This window comes from Mobula birostris, chromosome 19 (genome assembly GCF_030028105.1).
Source record: "Mobula birostris isolate sMobBir1 chromosome 19, sMobBir1.hap1, whole genome shotgun sequence".
In the NCBI taxonomy this organism is placed as follows: Eukaryota; Metazoa; Chordata; class Chondrichthyes; order Myliobatiformes; family Myliobatidae; genus Mobula; species Mobula birostris.
Window position 1 is genome coordinate 18,962,682 of NC_092388.1, and position 17,692 is coordinate 18,980,373.

The 17,692-nt window shown below is 40.9% G+C and overlaps 1 protein-coding gene across 2 annotated transcripts in view; it reads left to right on the forward strand.

The window, feature by feature from the left end:
* LOC140212457 (lysophosphatidylcholine acyltransferase 1-like) overlaps window positions 1–17,692 on the forward strand; it is a 122,400-nt gene that overhangs the window by 64,193 nt on the left and 40,515 nt on the right. For both annotated transcript variants that reach the window (XM_072283273.1, XM_072283274.1), the window contains exons 4-5: window positions 1,166–1,278; window positions 6,396–6,456. In XM_072283273.1, coding sequence (XP_072139374.1) covers window positions 1,166–1,278; window positions 6,396–6,456 — 174 coding nt within the window. The remainder of the gene's footprint in view (window positions 1–1,165; window positions 1,279–6,395; window positions 6,457–17,692) is intronic.

A 17,692-nucleotide genomic window follows, 5' to 3' on the forward strand; every position in this document is an offset into this window, starting at 1 on the left:
TTGTCTTATGGTCTTAATAATAAAACCCCCTGAGTATAGTAACAGGATTGAGCACAGTCAGCATGGATTTAAAGAAGGAAATTTATGTTTGACTAATCTATTGGAGTAGTTAAATCACCAGACATGTAATTGTAAGACTAAACCCAGAGATGAGTTCACATTTCTAATCTGATTGCAGTGGAATTTAAATTTGATTCCTCATCTGGCATATGAGAATCTAGGTTGAGAGAAATGATTACACCCGGTCATGATCGTAAAACAACTGGGTTGTCATAAAAATACACCTGGTTCTAATGTCTTTAAGGGAGGATGTCTTAGCTGGCTGGGCCTATATGTGATTTTTCCAATGTAGTTATTTGGGCCAACAGCCCAGCGATCCCTTTATTGCTACATTGGAACAAGGAGAATAAAACCAGGTGGACTTTCTGCATCAATCTGGGCAACAAATTCAGGCACCCAGGTTATTCCCAGCCCTTAAATTTTCAAATTGAATATGAAGGGATTGATGTCTAAATTGGAAGGGTTGTCCCAGAAATTAGTCAAAGAACAGCCTGTTGTGGTTTTATGAGCAGAATCATGCCTTTTAGATGCCGTGGCTGTCCTTTAACTAATTTCTGAACAATCCACCAAATTTACACACCAATCCCCTGATGTTCATTTTGCCAGAGTAAATATTTTACCATGCATGGCTATCAATTTGGTAGACATGACTGTGTCATTAGAAAACAGAGAATAAAAGAATTCAAATAAGGGAAAAATGTGCCCATATCTCTATCTGTGACTGGCCAGAGTGCAAAATGAAGCAAATTCAAAATTTTTTTGTTACTTTTCAAAAGTTAATTTGAAGCCTTGTAATTAAAATGCCTTCCAAAAAGTGGCTCCCATTTGTTACTACACTTCTTGCCTGGAAAATGGCTTCAAGTTCAAGAAATGTAAATGGCTTTCTGGAGTTGCTTTTCAACAGATTAGGTTTCCATCTGAAGGATCTGGGCCAAATAAATTATCTTAAAAGAAATATATTCTTGTCAAGTGTAGCATAGGGATTTATTATCCCTGATTATAACTCTCTCAAAATACAAACTTGAAATAGTACAGGCTGTCTGTTTTCAAGAAAGATCACTATTTGTTTGTCTAATTTAACTATGTTGTCTTTTTTTCCCGCCAGCTTTGATAAAGTATATTCAGCCAGTCTTAGTGTCTCGATCAGACCAGCATTCACGCCGAAAAACAGTGGAAGAAATAAAGCAAAGAGCCCTATCTAATGGCAGATGGCCTCAGGTAACTTTTTCTTTGCCCAGTTGATACTAACATTTTGTCATTTTGTTAAGTGATCTGTCTATGTATGTGATGTAAATAAGGAACAAAATGGAAATGCACAGTGGGGTGATCAGGATGTTAAAAAGCATAGATGAAAATCAAAAATAACCTGCAAATGCTGGACGTGTAAAGTAAAGGAGAAAGTGCTGGAAATACTCTGTGTTGTGGATTGTGATCAGGGTTTGATTACTTGGGGCAAAAGGAATAAACACAAATTTTATGCAGGTGCTGAAAATCCAGAATAACACACAAAATGCTAGAGGATCTCAGCAGGTCAGGCAGGAATAAACAGTCGCTATGTCAGGCTGAGACCCTTCAATAGGGCAAAAAGAACATCTCTGTGGGGATGAGGGGGGGTTGCCGAGATGATTCCAGTGTTAATAGGGTTGTCTGGTTACTAAATTAACGTGGTTGATGAGCAAGGGATCTTGATAAGGCTCTGAAATGCAAGTCAGATCTGTTCTTGAAATCAAAGAATCACGGAAACACTTAGTAGCATATGTACATAATATAGTATAACTGGCCCGAGCTTCAAGCATATTTCAAGGGAAATTATAGTTTCAATTTTTTTCTAATTTTTTTTCCTTTCAAACCTCCATCATTAGAAGTATTTTTATTTCTATTATTAAGGGTTCGGTGTTTCTAAGGTGCAGATTTCCTTCAGAGAGACATTGCAATGCGGTTTCTTGAAAATCAAATTGCAGTGTAAAACTAGCTGAACATTGTTCAGACCTGCCTGATGGAATTTGTTTCACTGAGTTGTTTTAATACCACACAGAAAATATCTCCAATGCAGTTTCCAACTAGTCTTTAAGCATGCCCTTGGGTACATTTGCAAGCTAATCTTCCTTCATTTTTTACTGTCAAAGGGAGGCTAAGGAAATGTACCTTTCCAAAACTTTAATTTCTTAAACATGTCTAAAAATTAACAATTATATATTTAGTATTGATCTTCTCCAAAATGTAATGGAAACTGAATTATTGTACCAATAGATGCTCTTAAATTACCTGTATAGTATTTTCTATATATTCACCAGAAATGTTTCTTCGGTCTGACATTGCACTTCTGGGTATAATGACAGTCAAGGAAAATATGGTATTATCCACAAATCAGTTAACTAATGAACCTCATAATCTTAATGATGATATAATCAGCTTATTGGTCAGACAGGACAATTGTTATTGCATTCTAGCCCATTCAATATATAGTATAATCTCACTTCATCATCCTTGTATTTGGAAAAAATAGTAGACATTTTGTTAGTCTGTACTTGAATTAAAGATTACCAAAAATAATGTAAGTGAACCGAATAATGGGATGCTAAATTAGATACGATTCAAGCATACTATTCCCACCTTGGAATATGGAAAGTAACCAAGTAGTATGATTTGAATGGCCAAATTGATGTGATGAATGATACCTATTCACCCTCAGACAATAAGCCTACCAATGATTGTCTGGGGCATCAAACAAACAACTGGAGCCCTACAGTTCAGTCTTTAAAAACAACAAAATCAATTTAAGTATTTCAAACTCTAAATACAAATCCATGTTGTAGTGGATATTGTAGAGTCCATAATATTAAAAGAAGGTGTATTATTTGTGGCTAAATCATGTTTCTTAATTTCCTTTCGTTGAAATATAAATGTAGTGGTTAAATATAAGTCATCATCTTTACACCTCTAATCAAAATCAGTTTAATATTACTAAGCAACACACACACACACAAAATGCTGGTGAACGCAGCAGGCCAGGCAGCATCTATAGGAAGAGGTACAGTCGACATTTCAGGCCGAGACCCTTCGTCAGGACTAACTGAAAGAAGAGATAGTAAGAGATTTGAAAGGGGAAAGGGGAGATCCGAAGTGATAGGAGAAGACAGGAGGGGAGGGATGGATCTAAGAACTGGAGAAGGGAGAGGATCATGGGACGAGAAGCCTGGGGAGAAAGAGAAGGAGAGAGGGGAGGGTGGAGAGCAGGCAAGGAGTTATAGTGAGAGGGACAGAGGGAGAAAAAACTGGGACCACTGGGACACATTTTAATTCCACGTCCCATTCCCATTCTGATATGTCTATCCACGGCCTCCTCTACTGTCAAGATGAAGCCACTCTCAGGTTGGAGGAATGACACCTTATATTCCGTCTGGGTAGCCTCCAAACTGAAGGCATGAATATTGACTTCTCTAACTTCCGTTAATGCCCCTCCTCCCCTTCACACCCCATCCCTTATTTAATTTTTTAAAATTATTTTTCCCCCTTTTTTTCTCTCTCTCTTTTTTCTCCCTCTTTCCCTCTCACTATAACTCCTTGCCTGCTCTCCACCCTCCGGGCTCCCCTCCCCACTTCTCTTTCTCCCCAGGCTTCCCGTCCCATGATCCTCTCCCTTTTCCAGCTCTTAGATCCACCCCTTCCCTCCTGTCTTCTCCTATCATTTCGGATCTCCCCCTCCCCCTCCCACATTTAAATCTCTTACTATCTCTTCTTTCAGTTAGTCCTGACGAAGGGTCCTGGCCCGAAACGTCGACTGTACCTCTTCCTATAGATGCTGCCTGGTCTGCTGCGTTCACTAGCTTTTTGTGTGTGTGTTGCTTGAATTTCCAGCATCTGCAGATTTCCTCGTGTCTGCGTTTTTAGTATTACTAACATATGTTGCGAAATTTGTTGGTTTGCAGCAGCAGTACTTTGCAATACATAGTAATAAAAATCTTAAAATTGCAATAAGAAATAATATGTGTGTATGTGAGTCTGTGTGAATAGGTGTCTATCAGCTTTGCACATCTGGGCACTGCAATTTTTCTCCATTCTTCATTAGAAAACCGCTGAAGCTCTGTCAGATTGCATGGGGATCATGAGTGAACAGCCATTTCAAGTCCAGCCACAAATTCTCAATTGGATTGAGGTCTGGACTAATGTGACTTCTAAAACCAATTGGCTGCACTAGTGATGACTTGGTGTTTCATATTAAAGTGGGTGAATACTTATGCAATCAATTATTTTGTGTTTTATATTTGTAATTAATTTAGGTCACTTTAGTCTGTTTTCACTTCGAGACTAAAGAGTTTTTTTCTGTTGATCAGTGTCAATAAAAGCCAAATTAAATCCATTGTGATTCAATGTTGCAAAACAATAAAACACGAAATCTTCCAACACTGTACTTGGAACTTCTTTTGTTGAAGGCTTCATTGGGAAATATTTGCAAACACAAGTGATGTTATCAGATTTTTGATCATTTAAGGCATTACCTATACAGTGCCTTGAAAAAGTATTCAGACCCCAGAAATACTTCCATATTTTACTGTCTCATTTTTAAAATATAAATTATATTGAAGTAGAATTTTTTGAGCTAATCTACAAAACATTGTGCATCATTTTAAATCAAAAGAAATGTTTTAAAACCTGTCAGTAATGTACTAAAAATTAAAAACCAAAATTGAGTGGCTGAAAAGTATTCATCCCCTTTGTATCACAGCTCTAATTTTCCTCGGGTGCAATACTATATATGACCATGCCAACTCACCCAATTTGTTGATGTAGAAAATTGGAGTATCACCCGTTTTCAATGATTTCATTAGAATAAACCCCCCCCCCCCCCCACCATCTCTGAAGTCCAACAGTATGGTAGATTTTCAATAGGCCAAACCGAAATGAAGACAAAAGAGCATTTAAAACAAGTCTGGGTAATGATAATAGAGATGTACAAATTTGGGGAAGGGTACAAGACCATATCAAAGGCACTGAACATATCTCAGAGCTCGATGCAATCCATTGTGAAAAAGTCGATTTTTAAAAAAAAACGAACAAGAAACCACAGCCATACTGCCTAGGTCAGCCCACTCCTCTAAACTTAGTCGCCGGTGAAGTTTGGCTGTAGTGAGAATGGCCACTGTGATGCCAGCAGTCACTCTGAGTGAGCTGAAGAAGTCAATGGCTACAACTGGAGATGAAGTTCATGGCACCACAATCTCTAAGGCCTTGCAAAAAAAAAGGTGTTTTTGGAAGATTGGCAAGAAAGAAACTGGGGGGCGGGGCATATATCCTTGCATGTAAAGACTTTGCAAATCATCGTTGTAAAGATGTGGAAGAAGATCTTGTGCTCAGATGAGACTAAAGTGAAACTCTGTGGCCTCATGACTAAGTGGTATATGTAGCTTAAAGCTAAGACTGCACATCAGCCAGGTATCACCATCCCTACTGTAAAGTATGCTGGAAATAGTATCGTGCTGTGGGGATGATTTTCAGCAGCAGGGACTGGAAATCTGACCAGGGTTGCTTGGAAGATAAATGCTACTAAATACAGAGTGATCCTGGATAAAAACCTGCTATCTTCTGCCAGAAAGCTTAAACTGGGGAGGAAGTTCCTTTCAACAGAGCCACTGTGGTGTGGCTTCAAATGAAAAAAAAAATTGATGTCCTTGAGTGGCCTAGAGTCCTGACCTTAACCCAATCGAACATGTCTGGCAAGACCTCAAGATTGTTGTCCACCACCACTCTCCTACTAACCTGGCAGAGCTTGAGCACTTTTGCAAGGATGAATGGGCAAATCTTGCTCCACCACTTTGTTCAAAGCTAGTAGAGACTTATCCAAAAAGATTGCTGGCTGTAATAGCTGAAAGAAGTGGTTCAACTAAGTACTGAGCAAAGGGAGATGAATACTCTTTATTGCTGACATTTTTAGTTCTTCATGCTGTACAATTTTCCCTGTTTTTTTGGGGGATCCACAGTGAAAAAAGGAGCATGTGATTCACAAATAAAAATTTTCAGTTAAGTTGATTGAAAGTCCTTGGTTGTAATACTTACCTATGTGAACAAAGAGTTGGGGCTGAATAGTCTTACAAGGCAAGGTGCTGTAAATTCATCCTGATAGTCGGGATTTGGCCCAGAATATTGATGGTTCCTTTCCCTCCACAGATGCTGCTCAACCTGCTGAGTTCCTCCAGCAGTCTTTTTGTTGCTCCTTGAATACATTTGTAATTTGCACAGATGTTTAACATTCACCATTTTGCAAACTTGTGAATTCATTTAAAATGTTTGTAATAAGCATTCCGATTTTGTTGACTGTTTCATGATCCTAATTCTAGGTAATGATATTCCCAGAGGGTACATGTACCAACAGATCATGTCTGATCACCTTCAAACCTGGTAAGATTGTAATTTGTCACTGAGTTTTAAAATAATGCAGACAAATTAAACCATATAGTAGCCTAACATCGTTGTGTTTTAGTTTTGATTGTGTTTCACACATTGCCTCAATCTTGATCTTGTGCCAGTTTGTCCATTTTATAGCTTGTCATGTGCAATGTTTTTAGGGTCTACTGGCAAGGCTGTTAAAGATTTTTGTATGGTTGTCCAAAATCGAACACATTATAAATATCTTATGACAGTTTTTAAATGATAGTAGAAATTTTAAAGTTGCAAAATTAGTTTTCCATTTCACTACTGTTGGAAAAACAGCTGGAATGGAAAGGTTACATGTATAAATTTCAACAGTGGTCAAATTGAAATTCCACAGTTTCCTGAAAAATAACTTTCCTCGTATAATATTAGAATAGTTTGTCTTTTCCATTATTCACCTAACTGATTGCCTTTCTGTTTCTTAAACTAATGTATTCATCTTTAGTTCCATATTATTTAACACCCACCTTAAACAAAGGTTTATCAGGCTCAGATTTGAACTTATCAACAAGCTAGTTTTGTGAAGCCCTCCTCTGGTTGAGGCTGACCATGGATGTTGCATATTGGCTGTCATACGTAAGCCAGGGCAATAAGGTATGAGGAGCAAGCTGGTGCACGTGCAGCAGGCTCACCCTCTCGATGTAGCTGATGAATCCAAAGCAACAACAAAGACAGATACATTTTGGCAACGGTGGTGTTTGCAGGAGTTGCCAATCAATGTTGAACTCAACCTAGGATTGTTTTAGGGACTCCAGCTCCAGATTTTTCCTTGGGGTTTATTTCTGAAGCCTTTCCCCATGAATGGGTATAATCATTAGGCAGTGGAGATATGAGATCAGCTTTTTCCTTCTCGATGAGCTGCCAACCACACATGATGAGCCTTGTCCTTGCAAAGCAGCTGGTTTTAAGGCACGAGTCACCCGTCTTTGCTCCTGCTCCTGTCAGTTCATCCACTCTTAGTAGATAAACCACACATTAACGCCTGGAGCTGGACTCGTTTGTCAGAGGTTATTTGAGACACATGCCATTGGGAGCATCTAATAGGTATTGGAAGCTTATCTCCACTACAATCCCCCCCACTCCCAGCTATGACAACCATAAGGAACCAATCTAGACATATTTGCTTTCTTAACATGAACATTCCAGATTTTCCCTACAGATTGCTCAAACAAAAGCATTTCCTGATGTCGCTCAAGGATGACTTGGCTGTTTTTTTTTAAATCACGTCCTCATACACTTGAGGGAAGAGTTTATCTATTCAGTATGGTTGTGAATTGACGTTTGCAACTCAATTAAATATAGAAATTCAGGCTGAATCAATGCTGCCTCAGTACAATTCATGTCATTTTGTTTAACTGTACTACACCCACTGAAAGGTCATTGTGTCCTTCAGGTGCAGTGTGGTCCAGATGTGTTTAACAAAAACATTTATGCCTTTATATGATTTTTACCCAACTTCTTTGAAATGAGCCGTTTTAAAGACTACCCTGTCCACATGTTTTTGATAATTTCTGTACATGGGCCCCACAGTTTCTTCTACAAGTTGTATAATACGCTCAGATTATTTTTTTATGGATTCAAATTAATGAATCTTGCAATTAGGTTTGATAAATTTAATCTGACAGCTTTTTGACCACTCACACGGTCCTTCAATGTCCCTTTACAATGTTCTGCTCCCATTTGTAAACATAAAGTTAGAAAAGTTGATATGTAGCTTTTTGTTAAATGAGTGAAATATGATTTAATAGAGAAACAAGGATAAGGTGTGCAAATCTATCAAATGCAAAGTCATCTTGCTTACCTGCATGAAAATGTTTAGCTGCTTTAATTATTCATAAAACACAGTTGCCTCTAAAAGCAGCTGTGCCTGCAAAAGAAGTGGCATAATTGCAATGTTTTATAATTGTCATTTCTTCAGTGATAAATCTGCTGTGGTAAAATTTGGCAAAATTTGCTGGAGATTGTGAATAATCTGATGTTTTTGTGTACACCACCATGTCTCTTTATAATCAGTCAATACATGTGTTTGTACGCCTCCATATGTTTAATCAAAATTGGCCACAAATGCCTTGGATCAAACAGTGCGTAATGCTTTGTTTTGCCTCAAATTGTGCAAAAATTATAATACATGTACAGGCCTTGAATACCAAAGTTCTGGTACAATTGAAGTATATGCCAGGGTTAGTTTGGGCTCAGTGTTGCTTGGATTATAAGCATGGGTCTGATTCTTTCTTACTGCATATAGGTTTCTTAAGTTCTTATTCTACAGATAATTCCCCATGTGCATCAAGTTCCAAGATCTGCAATGACAGGAGACAGCATACAAAAAGTTTTGTACCTGATAACCCCTTTTTACCAGGCATCTCTGGAGATTTGGCTCATTAGCCCCTCGCTAACAGCCACCAGACTCGGTGGTGAGAAAACCCCCTTACTCAGACTCCGTATGTCTGGGGTCAATATGACATGAGTCCCACCAAAACCAGGAAGTTAGGATGTCTCGCCCACCTGAACCCCGGTCTGTGTGAATACTGTGTAACTATTGCCCATCGGCAAGAAATAACAGACCGTACATTGCATACAATTATACAGAAAGTATATTAATGAATGTTAACTTGACCAAACTGTTACCAAAGAATAAAGGGGGAAACAAAAGAACAAAAGGGTCTATCATAATTAAAACAGCCAAATGTACACATGATTGGAGTTTAGATCTTCCAAAAGCTGATGTGTCTGGTGTACTTAAGGGCACCAACTCCTATTTACCAGTCACCAGCAGGGTTTCCCCTATTGGACTCCATCAAATCGCGTATTCCCATCGGTTCGACTCAAACTGTTTCTCTTTCTGTTCCATTGAAAAGACCTCGGCCCACCCCAGTGTCGATCACAAAAAGCTGTACGCCCAGCATCCTCAAGAACCTTCTCCCAGTTCCACCATCCTGATTGGATGACATGGCATTCCTAAGCATGAATATCACAACCCCGTGTCTTTATCGGTGACCCAAACACTACCAGCAGAACACATTGCTTCTACAGAAAACTATTAACAGAAATACCCTATGACATTAGCAGTAAAATCTTAACTAGGGCATTACGTACAAATATTGTCATGCAAGATGTATTCTGCTGCCCACATATGTTAAAATATTAAGCTTTTTAGTCTGGGAGCCTTGTAGAAAACAGTTGCAGTGTCTTTTCTCTCCCTCCATCACCCTCTGCCCCCTGCACAATATAGAGCAGCTTTGCTACCTTGTGTGGCATACTGATTTCACAAGGGATTTTTCTGCACTGTGTTTGTGAAACTGCAGTTAATGCTTTACCTTTAAGTATGAACATTTGTTCATCTGTTTAAATTAATTTGACCGATTGCATTGCAGTAAGTAAATAATGCCACACGTGCTCATGAACTTGTGCTGAGTTGCTTCAGATCAAAATTCAACTTCCTTTTCATTAATGGGAATTGGTATTGTGAAATATACTCCAATGTATAAAAATGCTTTTGGGGAACAATTTTATCTGTGATGTTTAACTTCTGATAACCCTTACAAGGTTATGTTGACACTGGTTATTAAAACACCAAATGGAAATGTACTAGTAGCTGTTCATGGATTTATTGACTTAATTCTGTGATTCCATGTGTTAGGAATAGATAGATTTTAACAATAGACCTCTCTACTTTTCTCTGTTGGCATTTTAGGCAAATGAGATGAATCAAATATGTTTGACAAATTTTACTTAGTTTATGCCACAGTTCCTTTTGATATGCATTGACTTTGTTTATCAGATATGCCAAAAATATGCTGTAAGATGTTTATTTTGTGATAACCTTTTTCAGAGATAAGAATTTGTTGGCTTTTGCTAAAGCTGCACAGTGTGCTTATACTTAAACAACAGGAATTCTGCAGATGCTGGAAATTCAAGCAACACACATCAAAGTTGCTGGTGAACGCAGCAGGCCAGGCAGCATCTGTAGGAAGAGGTGCAGTCAACGTTTCAGGCCGAGACCCTTCGTCAGGACTAACTGAAAGAAGAGTGAGTAAGGGATTTGAAAGTTGAAGGGGGAGGGGGAGGGATAGAGCCAAGAGCTGGACAGGTGATAGGCAAAAGGGGATACGAGAGGATCATGGGACAGGAGGTCCGGGAAGAAAGACAAGCGGGGGGGACCCAGAGGATGGGCAAGAGGTATATTCAGAGGGACAGAGGGAGAAAAAGGAGAGTGAGAGAAAGAATGTGTGCATAAAAATAAGTAACAGATGGGGTACGAGGGGGAGGTGGGGCCTTAGCGGAAGTTAGAGAAGTCGATGTTCATGCCATCAGGTTGGAGGCTACCCAGACGGAATATAAGGTGTTGTTCCTCCAACCTGAGTGTGGCTTCATCTTTACAGTAGAGGAGGCCGTGGATGGACATGTCAGAATGGGAATGGGATGTGGAATTAAAATGTGTGGCCACTGGGAGATCCTGCCTTCTCTGGCGGACAGAGCGTAGATGTTCAGCAAAGCGGTCTCCCACTCTGCGTCGGGTCTCGCCAATATATAAAAGGCCACATCGGGAGCACCGGACGCAGTATATCACCCCAGTCGACTCACAAGTGAAGTATTGCCTCACCTGGAAGGACTGTTTGGGGCCCTGAATGGTGGTAAGGGAGGAAGTGTAAGGGCATGTGTAGCACTTGTTCCGCTTACACGGATAAGTGCCAGGAGGGAGATCAGTGGGGAGGGATGGGGGGGACGAATGGACAAGGGAGTTGTGTAGGGAGCGATCCCTGTGGAATGCAGAGGGGGGGGGAGGGAAAGATGTGCTTAGTGGTGGGATCCCGTTGGAGGTGGCAGAAGTTACAGAGAATAATATGTTGGACCCAGAGGCTGGTGGGGTGGTAGGTGAGGACCAGGGGAACCCTATTCCTAGTGGGGTGGCGAGAGGATGGAGTGAGAGCAGATGTACGTGAAATGGGGGAGATGCGCTTAAGAGCAGAGTTGATAGTGGAGGAAGGGAAGCCCCTTTCTTCTCACCCTGTCTCTTGCACTCACAGCTATCTGGACTATTCCTCTTCTCACCCTGTCTCTTGCACTCACAGCTATCTGGACTATTCCTCTTCTGACCCTGTCTCTTGCAAAAACGCCATCCCCTTCTCGCAATTCCTCCGTCTCCGCCGCATCTGCTCTCAGGATGAGGCTTTTCATTCTAGGACGAGGGAGATGTCTTCCTTTTTTAAAGAAAGGGGCTTCCCTTCCTCCACTATCAACTCTGCTCTTAAACGCATCTCCCCCATCTCACGTACATCTGCTCTCACTCCATCCTCTCGCCACCCCACTAGGAATAGGGTTCCCCTGGTCCTCACCTACCACCCCACCAGCCTCCGGGTCCAACATATTATTCTCCGTAACTTCCGCCACCTCCAACGGGATCCCACCACTAAGCACATCTTTCCCTCCCCCCCCCCCTCTGCATTCCGCAGGGATCGCTCCCTAGACAACTCCCTTGTCCATTCGTCCCCCCCATCCCTCCCCACTGATCTCCCTCCTGGCACTTATCCGTGTAAGCGGAACAAGTGCTACACATGCCCTTACACTTCCTCCCTTACCACCATTCAGGGCCCCAAACAGCCCTTCCAGGTGAGGCAACACTTCACCTATGAGTCGACTGGGGTGATATACTGCGTCCGGTGCTCCCGATGTGGCCTTTTATATATTGGCGAGACCCGACGCAGACTGGGAGACCGCTTTGCTGAACATCTACGCTCTGTCCGCCAGAGAAAGCTGGATCTCCCAGTGGCCACACATCTTAATTCCACATCCCATTCCCATTCTGACATGTCCATCCACGGCCTCCTCTACTGTAAAGATGAAGCCACACTCAAGTTGGAGGAACAACACCTTATATTCTGTCTGGGTAGCCTCCAACCTGATGGCATGAACATCGACTTCTCTAACTTCCGCTAAGGCCCCACCTCCCCCTCGTACCCTATCTGTTACTCATTTTTATGCACACATTCTTTCTCTCACTCTCCTTTTTCTCCCTCTGTCCCTCTGAATATACCTCTTGCCCATCCTCTGGGTTCCCCCCCTTGTCTTTCTTCCCGGACCTCCTGTCCCATGATCCTCTCGTATCCCCTTTTGCCTATCACCTGTCCAGCTCTTGGCTCCATCCCTCCCCCTCCTGTCTTCTCCTATCATTTTGGATCTCCCCCTCCCCCTCCAACTTTCAAATCCCTTACTCACTCTTCCTTCAGTTAGTCCTGACGAAGGGTCTCGGCCTGAAACGTCGACTGCACCTCTTCCTAGAGATGCTGCCTGGCCTGCTGCGTTTGCCAGCAACTTTGATGTGTGTTGCTTATACTTAAGTGACTTGCGAAAACTGGCTTTATCCTTTAATATGCAAATTAGGAATTTTATCTTTCAAATAGCCATGGTCTATTGACTGTACTGGCATTGATGATTTTCAGTAAGGTTACAGATTCCACAGGTGAGACGTTATCAAAATGCTGAACTTACTTTTTAAAAAATATTCTCTAGGAATAAGTGAGTTAAGATTGGAACCCTGTCAATCATCACAAAACACAAATCCTTGGAAATCATTGCTCTTCAAATCTACGGTCGTCACTTATGATTTCACTATTTTTTTTGGACGGTTTCCAAAATAATTTAGTACTTGAGTAAATATAAAACTTGAAGCATCGAAGCCTACAACATCTTGCCTTGAAAGGGTTACTTAAAATTTTCAAATACCACGCAGTTGAATAAACATCGTGTACTATGCTGGTAGATATTCAGCATTCCAGCACAGGAAAGTAATTAAATGCAGGAACCACTGGAGATTAGACAGAATGCTTATGATGGGAAATTTTTTTTGAGAGATAAATGTGATTAAATTATGATTTAGACAAATTGTTTAAAAATGCAAATCAGAATTTTTTTTATTTTCCTAAAGAAATTCTATCATGTTGCCTCTTTCTAAGTTCTACGAAGTACTGTGTATGTTTGACATACATATGGAGTTTAAGAGTTTTGATAAGGAGCAGAGTGAATGCCAGACTGGATGAAGGACAAAGCAGAAAGCAGAATATGGTAGTAGAGGCACAGTATTCATAATTAGTACAAGGTGTATCCAGATTTACTTCCCTAAATTCAAAGGCACTCTACAAACATTCACATCTTGTGTAGCTTACTACCTGTCAAGACACAAACCTATCACCTTTGGTTGGACTTGCATCTTTCCTTTTTTTTTCCTCTCAGTCCCAGACTTGGGGTCCCTCATTGTGGGCATAGGTCCTAAAGTGTCTCTGTAATCCCTCGTCTCGGTGTGTTCCAGGATGTGCTAATGCTAAAGGGTTAAATTATGTATCCAAGACCAAATCTCCCTCCAGTTCCTTCTATTTTCCAATGAGTTGCTACCTCATTAATAATGCAATCTAGATTTGACTCATTCTATCCATTGTTCTAGAACAGCTGGACAATTGATTATCACACTATGACCTACATTTCCCACTTCAGTAATAACATTCCACATATTGGTACCAAGTCAATCAGGTATCGAGGAATATGGAATTGATTGTTTCTGAGAATTAACACAAGGCTCTCACTCTACATGTGGATTTGATAACCAAACTCTATTATAAAGATATTTTCTTATCTTAACTTGGGCTTTGAGTTATCTCACATTACCACAGTAACAGTCTGCATGTTGAGTATCTAAATGCCACTGGAGGCACTTTAAAGTAGATGCATTGTCTCTTATTTCACTATAACTGGTTGCTACTTTCTTCCAATTTGTTAGGCTTTTGAGACCCTGGGGCTGGTAAGTTGAGCTAACTTTCCAATTCATTACTGCTTATAGTGAAGCTGAGAGAATGGTACATTGCATTATTATCCCTTAATTTATGCTGGTCTGAGTCCAGCAAATAGTCATGTTAACATGATCTTTATTGTCACCATGGCTGTTTCAGAATCCCATGATCAGTCAATCCTTGAGATTTGTTCCTCTTTTGGTTGACTCTTTACTTGTACTCTTAATATTCTTGAACTCCAGAAACCATTTACCACCTCTCCTTGTTGCAACTTCCAAATGTTGATTCATATTGAAAACATTATCCATTTCTGGTCATTTGTGGTTGTGGTTAACTTTCTGACTGCTCCGTTCCTCATTTTCATATCTCTTTATTCTTTCTCTTTTGAATGTAATCACTAACAGGACCTTCACAGCCCTCTAGAGTAAGAATCCCAAAGAATCCCTCATTGTTTTTGTTAGGTGTGGAGGTGAAACAATGGCCCCAAATTTCGACTGATTAGCAGGGGAAATGTCCTACTCATATTTACCCTGTTGAGCTCAATTGTTTTCTTTCATTGACGTAACCTCTCATTCTTCTGAAATTCAGAGGCCTAACCTATTCGATTTCTCCTCGTATGACAGACCTATACCATCCCAGGAACCAGTCTGGTGAATTTTCAATGCACACCCTCTATTGCAAGTCTCCCATGTTTTATTTAAGGAGATCAAAATCATCTAAATACTCCAGATATGATCTCAGGAAACCCTACGTAATTGTAGTAAGGCATCTTTACTCTTGTCCTCAAATCCTCCTGTATTAGTTCCCTTGCCAGCTGTACCTGCATGTTGACTTTCAGTGACCTAGGACATCATTTACAAATCGTTTTTAACAATTTTCTTCTCCACTGAAATGAAGAACCTCACTTTTTTCCACATTGTATTCCAACTGTCATGTTGTCGCTCAGGCTACGTCCACACTACGCTGTATAATATTGAAAACGCCGGTTTTGAGTAAAAACGACAGGCATAACACTAAGTGTTTTTCAAAATATCTCTGTCCACACTAATATGGATATTTGGGTGGATCTCCTCTACTGGGCATGCGCAGGACACAGAAAACAAGCGGAAGACCGCAGACAAACAACTAATGTGCAAAAGAAAGTAAGAAGTGATAATAATAACAAATAAATAAACAATAAATAACATTGGATGAAGAGTCCTTGAAAGTGAGTCTATAGGGTGTGGGAAGTTCAGTAATGGGATAGGTGAAGTTGAGTGAAATTATTCGTTTCGGTTCATGAGTTTGATGGTTCAGGAGTAATAACCGTTCCTGAACCTGGTCATGTAAGTACCTCTTCCTCATGGCAGCAGTGAGAAGAAAGCATGTCATTGGTGGTGGGAATCCCTGATGATGAAAGCTGCTTTCCTGAGACAGTGTTTCGTGTGGATGTGCTCAATGGTGGTGAGGACTTTACCTGTGATGGTAAATGCCTTCTATTCAAGGGCATTTATTTCTATACCAGGCTGTGATGCAACCAGTCAATATACTCTCCATCATATTAGATTATGAGGACACTCAGTCCTCGTTTATTGCGATGTTTACCGCGATGCAGGTGGATGCTTCCCTGGTGTCATGGATTCTTGATTACCTGATTGGCAGACCACAGTACGTGTGCTTGCAACACTGTGTGTCCGACAGAATGGTCAGCAGCACTGGGGCTCCACAGGGGACTGTCTTGTCTCCCTTTCTCTTCACCATTTACACCTCGGACTTCAGCTACTGCACAGAGTCTTGTCATCTTCAGAAGTTTTCGGATGACTCTGCCATAGTTGGATGCATCAGCAAGGTAGGTGAGGCTGAGTACAGGGCTATGGTAGGAAACTTTGTCACATGGTGTGAACAGAATTATCTGCAGCTTAATGTGAAAAAAGACTAAGGAGCTGGTGGTAGACCTGAGGAGAGCTAAAGTATCAGTGACCCCTGTTTCCATCCAGGGGTTCAGTGTGGACATGGTGGAGGATTACAGATACCTGGGGATATGAATTGACAATAAACTGGACTGGTCAAAGAACACTGAGGCTGTCTACAAGAAGGGTCAGAGCCGTCTCTATTTCCTGAGGAGACTGAGGTCCTTTAACATCTGCTGGACGATGCTGAGGATGTTCTACGAGTCTGTGGTGGCCAGTGCTATCATGTTTGCTGTTGTGTGCTAGGGCAGCAGGCTGAGGGTAGCAGACACCAACAGAATCAACAAACTCATTTGTAAGGCCAGTGATGTTGTGGGGATGGAATTGGACTCTCTGACGGTGGTGTCTGAAAAGAGGATGCTGTCTAAGTTGCATGCCATCTTGGTCAATGCCTCCCATCCACTACATAATGTACTGGGTGGGCACAGGAGTACATTCAGCCAGAGACTCATTCCACCAAGATGCAGCACAGAGCGTCATAGGAAGTCATTCCTACCTGTGGCCATCAAACTATACAACTCCTCCCTTGGAGGGTCAGACACCCTGAGCCAATAGGCTGGTCCTGGACTTATTTTCATAATTTACTGGCATAATTTACATATTACTATTTAACTATTTATGGTTCTATTACTATTTAGTATTTATGGTGCAACTGTAACGAAAACCAATTTCCCCTGGGGTCAATAAAGTATGACTATGACTGTTGTCATTTAGAAATGCATGCATTAAAAAAATGATACAAAGTTCCTCCAGAGAGGTATCACAGAAACACAGGACAAACCAAGACTAAAACTGACAAAACCACGTAATTACAACATATAGTTACAACAGTGCAAAGCAATACCGTAATTTGATTAAGAGCAGACCTATAGAAGTTTGTAAAAGCTTTAGATCTTGTGTCGAATCTTGGCAAACATCTAAGGAAGTAGAGCTGTTGACATACTTTCTTTGTAATTTCACTTGCATGCTGGACCCAGGACTCGTTCTCTGAAATGATAATAACACTGAGGAATTTAAAGTTGCTGACTGACCCTCTCCACCTCTGATTCCCCCGATGAGGACTGGCTCATGGACCTCCAGTTTCCGAAGTCAATATTCAGCTCCTTGGTCTTGCTGACATTGAATGAGAGGTTGTTATTGTGGCACCACTCAGCCAGAGTTTCTATCTCCCTGCTATTTGCTGATTTGTCACCACCTTTGATTTGGCCAACAACATGGTGTCATCAGTAAATATGACATTGGAGCTGTGCTTAGTGACACAGTTGTAACTGTAAAATGAGTAGAGCGGGGGGCTTAGCACACAGCCTTGTGGTGCGCCAGCGTTGATGCTGATTGTGGAGGAGATGCCAGTCCGAACTCTGAATGTAAGTGAGGAAATCGAGAATCCAGTTGCACAAGGGGTGTTGAAGCCAAGTTCTTGATGCTTATTGATTACTAATGACGGGATATTAGTATTGAATGCTGAGCTGTAGT